The sequence below is a fragment of the Antennarius striatus genome, chromosome 6, assembly GCF_040054535.1.
Source record: "Antennarius striatus isolate MH-2024 chromosome 6, ASM4005453v1, whole genome shotgun sequence".
NCBI lineage: Eukaryota > Metazoa > Chordata > Actinopteri > Lophiiformes > Antennariidae > Antennarius > Antennarius striatus.
The window spans coordinates 20,620,281-20,633,068 of record NC_090781.1 but is presented as its reverse complement, the minus strand read 5'-3'; the positions used below and the strand labels follow the sequence as shown (position 1 = coordinate 20,633,068).

The following is a 12,788-nucleotide window of genomic DNA, read 5'->3' as shown; positions in this document are numbered from 1 at the left end:
GCCTGTGGAATCAGTATGAATGAGAGAAATGTCTCACGTTATTTTATTTCATTTCATTTCTGCAATTATGCTGCAGTACAAGAACAACACATCACTGCCCAAAAGCTGATTAATGATTGAAGAAACAATACTTGTGCCGGCTTCATGTCATCCTGGATCTACTGAGGGAATCACGGTTCAACGGCCCGGGTTTTCCGTTCCACTTCTCTGCAGTACTTCTCTGAGAGCCCGGTAGCCCTAGACATTAACAAACACATGAGATTAAACACACACACACACACCGGAAATTCCGTATAAGGCAGCCGTGTCGTGAACTGGCCTGTACTGACTTCAGTTCTCTCAGCTTCTTCTGTTTGATCTCGTTGAGGCGTGCTTGTCTCTGCCGGGCCTCCTCCATCAACCGATCGGCCTCCTTGAAGGTTTGTCTGCGTTGAGCGATGGCCGACAGCTCGCATTCCCGCACCTGATTCCGGATGGCCTCGGCGTGACGTTGAGCTTTCTGACGTTGCTTCCCCTCCTCTTCCTTCTCTTTCATAATCGCTTCCTGTTGCACCCTTTGTAAAGAAAAAGTGGAAGACGTAGGGGAAACTTATTAAAAGCCGGTGTAAGGAGTCTGAACTGATGGAATTGTACGGCTGTGGCACTGCAGTGGTTTGATGGCAGTTTCTTACTTCAGCACCCGCTCAAACTCGGCCTTCTCCCGACCAGCCTCCATGGACAGGAGGTGTTCTTTGCAGTGAACCTGCTCCACGCGAGCCGCCCTCAGCATTGCGTCGTCCTGCGCTTTCTTGGCAGCCAGCTCCTTCTCCTTTCTCCTCCATTCTCTGTCTGCACTTTCTTGATGTCTCCGAGCACGGAGTGCATCCTTACGAGTTCATGGGCGCACAGTTTGGACATAAAGATACACAAAATGCTTTGAATTCCATGAATCTGTGTGAGCATTTAAAAATGTGACACGTTACGTTCTTACAATTGAATTTTTCCAGTCACGCTTAGATTTTTTATTTGACCCCTGACCTGTTCAGCTTTGTAGTCTTTTGCTCTTTCTTGTCGAGCCCTCATCCTGGTAATTTCCAGCTCCTTCTCCTTCTTGATTCTTCTCTGCTCTGCTTCATGTTCTGCTTCTCGCTCCTGCAGGAGTCATGAAACACAGAGCGTTGTTTGACTGAACTGTGCGTTTATGTACGTGCAAGGGATTTAAATATGCAGCTTTATTCCTCATCTGACCATTTTTTTTCGTATGTATTCCATTTCTCTCAAGTCAGCCAGCTTCTCCTCCTCCCTCATTTGCTCCTTGGTTTGCATGGTCTCAGCATTGATTCGCATGATCTCCACCTGCAGCAGCTGTTGCTCCTTCCTCTTCTTCTCCAGGGCCTAGAAGGAATCAGAGAAAAAACTGTCAAGACGTGATTGATCATCCGTGTGTGTGTGTGTGTGTGTGTGTGTGTGCGTGTGCGTGTGTGACCTGGAGGTCTTCTAAGTTCATTTTCTCCAGTGTATCTCGTATCCGCTGTTTCTCGTGCTCTTTCATCTCCTCCTCCATATTTTTGTCTTCCAGACGTTTCTGGATCTGCTCGTAAATTTGTTGCATCCCACTAAAACATAACAATAAACAATCATTTGAAACTAGAAGCCTTTTTTTAAAAAAGCATTCCATGTGTGTGGATTTGCCCTTCACCTGATCCTCTGCTGTTTGCGCAGCTCATGAATCTGCTCCTCAGTCTCCAAAGCCTTGCGACGTTCCAGCTCCATCATGGCATCCAGACGCTTCTCCTCTTCTGACAGCTCCTTCTGGATCTCTTTCTTTTCCAGGATCTGGGCATCTCGTGTCGCTTGACACTGAGCACTGAGAATCAACTAAGGAGACCACAAACACAAGTATTGATGTCCAGATGGCATTCATATCAAAAAATCAGCAGTGCTGCCAATAGTTTACTTTCATTTAAAGTTTGACCATTCACATTCTCCTTCTACCTTGTTGAGCTTTTTAATCTCTTCCTCTTGCTCTGCCCTTACGGCTCTGGCCCGCTCCACCAAGCACTGTGCATGGTGCTGGGCCTCTTGTTCCAATTCAGTCAGAACCTTGTTCCCCATGCCGGACTGGTCTGCCTGAAGGATTTGGAGATTCCTTTCTTCTGCAGCTGCCTTCATAACAGACATTTAAAAAAACAGTGAAGGACTTAATTTTTTGTACACCTCCAAATAAAGGATTGTTTTGATGAGAGTTTTTCCTTACTATTTCTTCTTGTCTCTTCCTCTGATGGGCCTCCTTCTGTGCCTCCTTCTCCTCTTTGGTGAGGACCCGGGACCTCGCAGTGATTTGCTCAAACTTATCTGAAGGTAGGATGACGGATTCCCCTGAGGGATCCCTGAATGGGACCCTGACATAACAGGTAGGGATTTATTAAATATTACCCAGCAATTTTGCTTGAAATATCCTTTTCACTCACACAGATGAACTGACATATGATCATGTAGGTGTGCACCTACCTGAGATTACGGATCAGGTCTTTTGAGATGAGCTGAATAGTCGTGCCTTCTTCTCTGTTCTGTGATTGATTCTTGGCTTTTGGTGCCGAGTTTCCACGTCTGTCTAACTATGATGATACATGAGCTGGTTGACAATATCTAGTATTCATTTGAATTCAAGGGGGTTTTTGGGCCCCACAAACTATTGAGTTCCCTTCTAGTTTATCAGTTCATCAATCAATTATTCATCCAGCCCACAGAGGGTTTGGGGGATGTTCTGTCCTCCGATAAAGGACCTACATCTTAATATGTATAATTGTCATTACATAATGATCATTTTATTATTAATATCAGCGCTATAAAATTATGTTAATTGTTATCGACCACATTAAAAGTTTCTACTCCCTCTGCTGCCTGTCCTGCTTTGTAGCAATCTACCATTCATGTCTATGTGTCACTTACAAAATATAATTAAAATATTTAAAAAATGACTACTGTCACATTTTCCACGGACATATTCACTTACTGGTTTAGGATTCCCAAAAAGGGTTTCATCCACCTGAGAATTTGGGGCCAGCGTCCGGTACCGACGGCTGTCAGAGCTGCTCCTTGAATTCCTTGAAGTCCTTGAGCCGGATCCCAGTCTCTGCAGGGATTAAAACACATTTCATGAATAACACACACACGCTCACGCACGCGCATACACACGCGCACACAAAATTATGAATGATGAAGGTATGGTGTAATCAGAATTGCATCTTATTATATTGGTTATTATAAAAGCTACTTACCATGGTCTCTTGTTAGTAATGTACACTATTCGATATATAAATGGTTATGTCCTTAGATATTTTAGAACTTTTGTTTAGTAAGTTGCCAGAAATGATAATAAAAAGAGCTCCGTGTTTTATTATAATCGATTCTAGCTTGGTTACGAAATTTTGTTGTCTGTTGCCATGGGAACAAAAAGAACAAAACGGAGATGACGTAAAATCTTATTATTTAAGAAAGAAATTACCTGGAATTGACAAGAAGCAAAATGATTTGTTGGACATCGTGAGACCCACTCTGTCATAAATTTCTTCTCTAAATAAAGTTTTCAGATTTGTGTGCCAATGTGATCCGTATCGTCCAATCAGAGCGGCAGAATTCCTCAGCTCCTCACCTGAACCAATCACTGACGACGAGGAAGATAATACCGGAAGACAACAGAAGACCGTAGTCTTGTCGGATGGAGAACTTCCAGTTTACTTCCGCTCCAGCTGACAGCTTAACCAAATAGACGCGATGCTCAACTTCAAGCAGACCAGGATATTCATTACGGAAATATAAATGCGCCAAGTGGAGAAACTCGTCACCGCTGAAAGGTTAAGTAAGTTCACCTGTACGCTGACCACTCCAGGAACCACTTTATAATTGTATTTTATTTGTTTACATAGTTTAAAATATTCTAATTAATATGGGGAATTGTTTTTAATCTTTTTTTTTTGTAAAAAAATAAAATAAAATTTAAATTAAAGTTAGACACTACATTTTCTAAAGCCATTTTATGTTTAATTAAATATTTTAGTCTCGAGAAGAAAATGTGCTTTGCAGATTTACGTGTACATATTTCAACATTATAAGATTAAATATAAAAATATAAACAGATTTATCCATCCAAAAATATAAACATAAAAATTTTAAATTTAAAGTCCTGGTGAGACTTGATGCTTTAAATACATTTCATTTACAGGTTAACATAGGGATTTGTGAAGGTTTTTCCATATCGTCAGGACAGTTACTGTATTTCATGCTCTTTTGGCTCTAGAAGAGAAAGCAGATTGTATAAAGGTGGAAGGAATTTTTACGATGCTGTAATTTTAATCTAAAGTGGGCCCTGAGAAGAAACATGACAGGCCTATCGGATACCAATCAGATTTCCTTTCAAGGAAGGAAGCCACAATGAGCCACAATGACCATTGAGTGTTCATTTGGGAGACTTAAGAGCAGGTAGTGGTGCTTGAGCAAACAGATGTGTGTGGACATCATGAATGTGCCTTTTTTCATCACAGGTACCTACTGATAACTCACTGCTTGTGAAAAAGCTTGCAACCTCCACAAGTCTGATTATGTGATTTTACTTTAACAGCTTGCTGTGTTTTACACATCTCTGAAGTCGAAGGGGATGTTATTGAAGACCAGGATGTCTTTGAAGACCACCAGGAGGATGCACAAGACCCAGAACCAATGGTGGAATCCAATGACGATGCTGAGAATCTTGTTGGACCAGGCAGTAAGGGAGGCGCTTACTGTACAAGCTATTTCTGTGAAATGTCCCACTAGGGTTAGAGGACACTGGTGGTCCCAGCATGCAAACACCCAAATCTCATTTTACAATGTATAATGACAATAAAGGCTTTCTATTCTATTCTATTACCACGTTCTGGACCAGTTCCAGAAAATTCTCCATGTCCAGATGTGGAGGGAGTACCAGAGTGGGGTGAGAGGACTCCAGAGGGAGCTGGACTTCTGATGTTGGACTCATCAGACTCAGAATGTGTGCCATCTAGGAAAACATGGGTGGATAACAAGATTAAGTTCAGGTAAAAATAATTAGTTGGTTGGAACGTAACACTGACACTTCGGTAACATACGCTGCAAGGTGGGAAAGAAACGTGTTTCAACAACGTTAGTGAACTCTATTAACGTTGCTCACCTGCATTGCCGCTGTTCAAATCTCCGCGACTTCTTTGTTGGGTGTAGAGCTGTTGATCACAAGCAGCGGGTGAACACTGGGCTTGTCCCTAAGGATGTTGTCCAGCATTTCATTAAGGGTCCAAGTCTTTCGCCCTGCCCCACTTTTGTTCTTCTTCTTTTCCTTTGTTGCCTGTTGTTGCCATCTTTAATTTCTTTAAACTTGCTTTTAAGACCTTTTATCTTCCTCTGGCATTGCAGCCACCGTTGCCTGTTGCCTTTCATTAAAACTACTTTATCTCTGTACATACCCACAAGGTTTTCTTGAGTTGAGCTGTCTCCCCACAGAGTTACTCTAGTCTCCTCGTCAGTCCAGGGGCTGCCGTTCTCAACCTGATTCATTTTCTTTTACTGCTCCGTAATGCGTGCCGCTCCTCCTTCTGGCGCCTTTCTCTCGCGTCGTGTACAGTGACGTCACAGAGCGCCATATCCGATCAGTGTTTGGAGCTGTTCAGACTGAGACGCATCTTGTCCATATCCGACACAAAACTACCTCCCGAATATTATGGTTTCAATCCGTCCTGGAAAAATCGGATATCATGGTATGTGACTGTTCAGACTACAAACAATATCCGATATCAATCTGGATAGGCTAAAAATCGTATTCTGTATAGGCTACCAGTCTGAACAAGGCCTAAATGCCGCCATCTACTGGTTATCTGTTGGAACTTAACAGCTCTTGATAAAGACATTTAGGAGATTTTATAATTATCAGTCCACAACCTTCTTGCTGAAGATCATTCAGTGTGTAGCTAAAGTATTATTTTCTCTCATAGCTGCTGTCTTTTAATGACTTTTTAGTTCCTATTTGCACATGTATGATCAATTGTGTTTCCTGTCACTCACGTTGTACACCAGTCTGAAGCCTTTTCTTTTCCTTTTACATCATAATCGTGATTTAATGAGGACTAGCATGTATATGCACAGTTTGTAGGGTCTTTAAGGTTTCAGTGGTGACCTGCTCTGCGCTGACAACTGAAGAGATGTTGATTTCATACAAAAAAAGAAGCCTGTCAGGCTGCAAATGTCTTTGGATGGGTGTGAAAGATTTAAATGTAAGGGTTTTTTGTGTTAGATTTTGCACAGACTTGAAATTAAATCAGACAAATAACCTATTTATTTATTCCAACAGATGTCTTATTTAGATCTTACCCACACTGTCATCATCATCATCTGCATTTTGCAATTTTGCATGCATTTTTGGGGTAATTTCTGCCTTCTGGATATGTTTTGTCTCAGAGAGGAGCCACACACTGATCTGCGCTGACTGTTGGACTCCCCAGTAAATCATTAACCACAGAAATCTATGGATACGCTCCATGACATCCTTGAATGAAAACAGGAACAGATTAAAAGAAGGACAAGCAGGAGGACCTTTTTCCTAAATTGGTGCCCAAAGAAAACAAACAATGTTGATGATGTAACAAACTGGTGACTGCATCCCTTTTCCCCCCTTTCTGGATGGCAAGCAGCAAATTGTACCCAGATTATATCTTCTTTGGGGTAGAGAAGTTGACCATTAACTTCCCCTCTTGATTGCGAACATTTGTCAGCTTGTAAGCAGCTGCTTCTGAACAGTGGATCCTGAAGCAAAGTTCACTGTCCGAGACAACATTCGTCTGACAAACTGCGCTCTGCTCTGAGTTTTTTCCTCTGTCCTTATATTTTTAATCATCTTTATTGGACTAAAGCTGCAGCCATGGCCTCAGGGGGTTATGGATACTACAGAGGAACAATATTTATGGCCATGTTTGTTGGCTATACTCTGTATTACTTCAACAGAAAAACATTCTCCTTTGTGATGCCTTCTATAATGCAAGAAATCAAGCTGGATAAAGATGACCTGGGTATGAAACCGTAGATCATGGACAACTATATATCTGCTCTGCTTCTGTCATACAATGCATAATATGTGACAACAATATTTACTTGTGTTAATTTTATTTGTCGTTTCTTTGTAATGAACACACACATCTGTTCTCCTGCACTCCTTTCTTTCAGGCACGATCACCAGCAGTCAGTCTTTGGCCTACGCCATCAGTAAGTTCATCAGCGGCGTGCTTTCGGACCAAATCAGTGGTCGCTGGCTCTTCTCCATTGGCCTTTGCATGGTTGGAGGCATCAATATTATCTTCTCCTGGTCCTCCACCGTCGCCGTCTTTTCTGCCCTGTGGTTCCTCAACGGTCTAGCCCAAGGTCTCGGCTGGCCCCCCTGTGGCAGGGTGCTGCGTAAGGTACCCGGATCACAATCACTGCTGAACTCATTTCAGGATTAATAATCAGTATTTAAAGGACTTTTGAAAACTTAAATTCAATTTACATTACTGTCCCCTGTAGGGCAAATTATCTTTCCACTCTACACACACTGATTGTTAGTCACACTATATATCTGTATATGGGAGTACAGGCCCATAACACAAACACACACACACACTTTTGGGTTCTATTGGGTTTCACCACGACAAACCTATTTGGGATAGGATAGGATGGTGGCTCGTGCACCCGCAGGGACTCCTCTCCTGCTAGAACAGTTCTTGTGTGTGTTTTTTACTGCCTGTGGGTCTAAGAGGACTGTAATTTCATCTGTGCTGTTTGTTGTGCATAGATAGTTATATAGATACTTTATAAATACCGCATATATGGTACATTTGACAATAAAGTTGACTAGGACTATGACACACACAAGGGACCTGTACGCACGCAAGTGATGGGGAGGTAGAGCAGCAGGCAGCGACTTCGAGGTGCACCCAATGAGCAGCTTATAAAGGGGACGGTGCCTTGCTCAAGGGCACCTTGGCAGTGCTCGGGAGATGAACTGCCAGTTCACACACCAGAATTTTTTTTAAACCGGCTTGGGTTTCAAACTAGTGACTTCCGGTCCCTAGTCCAAGACTTTGTGGACTGACCTACTGCTGCCCTTTTTGTTTACATGCATGGGCTAAAATCAACTAAATAACAATTTTCTTCTTTTTTTTTTAATTTATAGTGTACTCAGAAACTTGTAGTGTTACATTCTAGAAATATTAACATCCAACGGAAGGACAGTTAATGAGTCTTTGCTTCAACTCTGTCATGATGTCTCCCTCTCAGTGGTTCGAGCCCTCTCAGTTTGGGACGTGGTGGTCCATTCTGTCCTGCAGCATGAATCTGGCCGGCAGCTCTGGCCCCATTATTGCCACGGTGTTGGCCCAAACGTACAGCTGGAGGGCAATGCTGTCAGTATCTGGGATGACCTGTGTGGCGTTCTCCTTCGTCTGTCTGCTGCTCATCAAGAACGAGCCTAAGGATGTGGGACTGCCTAACATAGAGACAGCAGCCAAGAAACAGAAAGGAGGTGAGCTGGACGTTTGCCGGACATCACACATTTTCCAGCCGTCACGTTTCTCCAACATTGCTCTACCTAATTCATACAGTACATTTGTGTAAACATTGCTCATAGGTGCCTCTGGTTTTCGACTAAAGGTTGACGGACTCTGCACCCGCTGCAACTCTCACATGTCACTCAGATGTCTTGTGTAAAGTAGTCGTACGTTTCAATCTGATTGGAAGCACAGATCCCTCCCACTCCCACGCCCGTTGTGCCGTGTTGTTGTTAATGTTTCATAAAAAAAACATAGAGACTGACAAATAACCCTCAGTCCATTTGCTTCCTGCTCAGGATCCTCCAGTGATGAAAGCACCTTTACTGAATTCCTGCTCTCGCCCTACCTGTGGGTGCTGTCTGTGACCTACATGGTGGCGTTTGGGGTGAAGACGGTCTATACCGACTGGGGTCAGCTGTTTCTCATCCAAGACAAGGGCCAGTCTGCCCTCACTGGTATAACGACACCTCCACTTGCTGTAGAGGGATGTGGTTCGTCTGCTTACTGTATATTCTTCTTCATAGGTAGCTCATTTATGAGTGCCCTGGAGATCGGAGGTCTGTTGGGGAGTTTGGCATCAGGTGTCCTCTCTGACAGGGCTGTGGCCAAAGTGAGTTTATTTATTGTGTTTTTTGTTTTTTTTTAGATGTCCACGAGCTGCTGGTTCTGTACTGCCTATGTTTCATTACACAGTCACCCCACCTCCTCCTATACCTGTTTGTTCATGCAGTCGCACAGACCTCTCACCTCACTTAAAAGTAAAAAGCTCGCAGAATGCTGACACAAGCTAATCAATCGTAAAATTGTATTTCTGAGTAGAAATTTGCCACAGCAAAATCCAGTCCAGTTCTGTTTATTATCACCTTCTTCTCTTTGTACCGTTTTTGTTTTCTACAGCAAGGCATGAAAATCTACGGCAACCCTCGTCATTTTGTCCTGATCTGGATGATGGTTGGGATGTGTGTGTCCATGTACCTGTTCAGAGTCACCGTCACACCAGAGAGCTCACAGGTATCTGATGCTGACTTCCCAACCACCCCGAACCCCCCTGTCACCCCACACCCCATTTCACTGTGTCAGACCTCTCATGGTGTCTCTCTCATTTGTGCACTAAGGTGTGGATTCTCACCTTGGGCGCTGCCTTTGGTTTCTCTTGTTACGGACCTGTCGGATTGTTTGGACTCATAGCCAGCGAGAGCGCACCGTCCAATTTTTGTGGGACATCACATGCAATCGCTGCCTTGATGGCCAACGGTGAGTCGATTGGCTTTGATTTTAGAGCAGCCACATGTTGCAAAAATTGACAAAAAGCTTATGTTAGCTGCTGCTGCATTCCTTCATGGGTATAACGGAACTGCACACCAGTAGTTACTCGCTGACTCATTTGATTTAGTTAGTTTAGTTAGATAGAAATCTCCATTGAACATGATGTTTGTAGACATTGTGATTTGCTGTGAAAGCAGGGAGCAGGTGGAGGAACATTTAGAAAGGTGGCAGCATGATTAGAGAGGAGGGAAATGATGATTAACTGAAGTAAAACAGAATATTTGCATTTGCGTCATCCCCAGTTGGTGGCTTCCTGTCTGGTCTACCATTCAGCACCATCGCCAAGCACCATGGCTGGGCAACGGCCTTCTGGGTAGCAGAAATTGTCTGCGTCAGTGTCACTGTTATGTTCTTCCTGCTGCGCAACATGCGAACCAAGATGGGACACGTGTCCAAGAAAGACAACTGAAACCTCCATCACACCTCTAGCGGATATTCTGAGCCATCTTTCTATTGTCTTCTGTCTCTTTTCAGACATTGCGTCCAATAACTTGGGACCAAAGTTAAATGGATGCTTAAATGTTAAGCATGTTTTTTGCAGTAAACTGAAAGGTGCATTTTTTTAAACCTACAGAATTTTGTCTGTTAACACATGAATGCATGTTGTGAATGTAATTTAATAAAGTGTTGCTGAGAGCCATTGGAGTATTTTAATGATATAAATCAAAACTAGAATCTGGTTTAGATGCTTTAGTATTGTAAAATATCTATGCTTAAAGAAACCCTCAGAAACTTCCGGGTAATATTGACTCATGAAGGGAATTACATTACCTTGTTTATGTGTTTGTAAAGTGTGTGGTCTGTTTATCAGAACAATCAGAGGCTAAAGTTTAAACAGTCAGTAGACTACAGTCAAATCACTTTATTCATTCAAAACAAATACATCCAAAAACAAGACATGGAAAATTCACATACTGTCATTTAATTAATATTAATATTTACAAATCATGACTTATTTACAACGTGTTAACTCCCATTCAGATAACTGGGAAAAGGACCATCCAACTGAACTTTAACCACAGCCACATAAAGTCAATGACTATAGTGGTGTGACGTTATCTCTCTCGTGTGCTTTGGTTCACGATCCGGCTCCAAAGTTGCCAGCTTTTTCTGCAATCTCAAGAGCACTCTTTAGATTCTGATCGAAAAGTTCACACCTAAAAAATTACATCAAATATTTATGACAGAAAATCAAGAAATGGGAAGTCACTGATAATGTGTCAAGAACCAAATGTTACTCTGAAGTAGGGCTACAAAGCATATCATGTCATGGTAGGGTTGTATAGATTTTAAGCAACCAAAATGATAAGAATCTTAATAGCACATGAATTACACACACGTATCTTGTGACAATTATTGCTAACACTACTGTGCCGCTCTAATTCAGAGACACATAAAACACAGTGAAAAACCCTTAATTCTGTACATTACCTGATTGGCATTTCCAAAGAATAGAATGGATTCTTAAGGGCAAAGTCTGAATAGATCTCATAGATTTTCCTCAGAAGTGCATCGATACCAGATTGACGAGGGTCCGCTAGTACAATAAATTTTATCCCTAGAAGAACAAAGATGGAGTGACCAGAGAGAAATACATCAGTTTAAAATAGATACTGTCAAAAATAAAGAAATGAGGCATATCGGGGAGGATTTATACAGATTATACCGAGTGGCTTGACCTTTTTCATGGACCAGAGGAACTGATTATCAAAATCTGTTTTTTTCTTTTTTTTTCAATGACTCATTACAAAAATTATTGCACCGACCTGTCAGAGTCTGGAAGCAATGGAGCTTAAAAACATCTGTTTCGAGCATCTCAATCCCTGAGCTGCCAACTTCAGGGGACAGCTGTGATCCTATGGCAAATAATCTGCGGAAAACACAAAGACAGGAAGTTTAATGCTCAATGAGAGGGATGCATATGGACTGATTGGTGGCAGAATATTCTAACATCTTTAGTTAGCAGGGCAAATACTGGCTACACATAACTGATCTGTATGAATGTTGTATTTAGCTTACTGGGGTGAATGCGAGACAGGAATGTGGCAGGAACCTGGTCTCACTACCGAGCTGGCGTAAATATGAAACATGGATGTTACTCACGAATGGAACATCGACGCCAGCATCAGCTTCTCGTTGGAACTAAGCCGTGCCCTTCCAAAGCGAATGGACACAGGATAATTTGCAGGATCTTTTAAGTATTCCAGGATGTCCTTTCCTTCAGCCGTGTTCTTCCCGACAACATCAACTCCATTAATGGCAAGCACTGCATGGCCCACTGGAGAATGAAAACACATGATTCCAACTCGCCCCTCTCTTGGCTAGAATACACTTGTTGCTTATTACGGAGTTATTTAATGTCAGTATGGAACAATATAATATTAAAATTTCAAAAGAAAAAAGTTCAAATAAATATTTCTAATGTAGTTCTGACATTTGTCTCACCTCTTCAATAATACAGTATTAGGCTATTCCAAGCTAGCTAAATTGGCTAAGAGCGGAGCTAAAGATATGCTAAAACTTCACCTTTGAATCCGTCCCGCTGTCCAAATGATACGACGACCTTTTCATCGTGATGCTTTAGCACTAAATCTAAAGGATAACTAAAAGTCTTTTCCACCTCCGTCCTCGGTACATAATTGTCATATTGGTAAATTAAACCTCCAGCCTTGTTCACCACATAAACACTGAAGATCACCATCTTTACAACTTCCGGCCCAGCTGACAAAATTGTCACGTGAGTCGTATGGAAAAGAGTCAAAAGACAGAACAATTTAAATAATTTGATTTAAAATTATTTTTTACATTTATATTACTTAACATTACTTATATTACTTGCATCCCTGACTTACTTAATAGACAGCATAATACAAAATCAATGTAAACGTCAGGAAG

The 12,788-nt window shown here is 42.0% G+C and overlaps 3 protein-coding genes across 6 annotated transcripts; 1 reads left to right on the top strand and 2 right to left on the bottom strand.

The window, feature by feature from the left end:
- Window positions 1-38: 38 nt before the first annotated feature.
- cfap45 (cilia and flagella associated protein 45) lies at window positions 39-5,551 on the bottom strand. Of its 4 annotated transcripts, XM_068316783.1 has the most exons (13): window positions 5,168-5,551; window positions 4,889-5,017; window positions 2,996-3,115; window positions 2,491-2,597; window positions 2,237-2,381; window positions 1,975-2,145; window positions 1,679-1,857; window positions 1,466-1,595; window positions 1,228-1,374; window positions 1,018-1,131; window positions 672-865; window positions 330-554; window positions 39-237 (listed from the first exon to the last, which is right to left on the bottom strand). In XM_068316783.1, exons 1-13 carry the CDS (start codon window positions 5,171-5,173, stop codon window positions 171-173), a joined length of 1,734 nt encoding a protein of 577 aa, XP_068172884.1. In that variant the 5' UTR covers window positions 5,174-5,551; the 3' UTR covers window positions 39-170. The 4 variants fall into 4 exon arrangements, 3 of the variants coding, with proteins under 3 accessions (XP_068172884.1, XP_068172885.1, XP_068172886.1); XM_068316784.1 differs by lacking the exons at window positions 4,889-5,017; window positions 5,168-5,551 and adding an exon at window positions 3,488-3,557; XM_068316785.1 differs by lacking the exons at window positions 4,889-5,017; window positions 5,168-5,551 and adding an exon at window positions 3,261-3,295.
- A 1,134-nt stretch (window positions 5,552-6,685) lies between these two features.
- On the top strand, window positions 6,686-10,533 carry slc37a4a (solute carrier family 37 member 4a). The gene is made up of 8 exons (XM_068316787.1): window positions 6,686-7,052; window positions 7,207-7,439; window positions 8,296-8,539; window positions 8,864-9,022; window positions 9,092-9,177; window positions 9,465-9,578; window positions 9,683-9,821; window positions 10,136-10,533. Exons 1-8 carry the CDS (start codon window positions 6,905-6,907, stop codon window positions 10,300-10,302), a joined length of 1,290 nt encoding a protein of 429 aa, XP_068172888.1. The 5' UTR covers window positions 6,686-6,904; the 3' UTR covers window positions 10,303-10,533.
- A 217-nt stretch (window positions 10,534-10,750) lies between these two features.
- On the bottom strand, window positions 10,751-12,603 carry trappc4 (trafficking protein particle complex subunit 4). The gene is made up of 5 exons (XM_068317863.1): window positions 12,420-12,603; window positions 11,997-12,171; window positions 11,660-11,763; window positions 11,325-11,451; window positions 10,751-11,050 (listed from the first exon to the last, which is right to left on the bottom strand). Exons 1-5 carry the CDS (start codon window positions 12,592-12,594, stop codon window positions 10,972-10,974), a joined length of 660 nt encoding a protein of 219 aa, XP_068173964.1. The 5' UTR covers window positions 12,595-12,603; the 3' UTR covers window positions 10,751-10,971.
- Window positions 12,604-12,788: the final 185 nt, after the last annotated feature.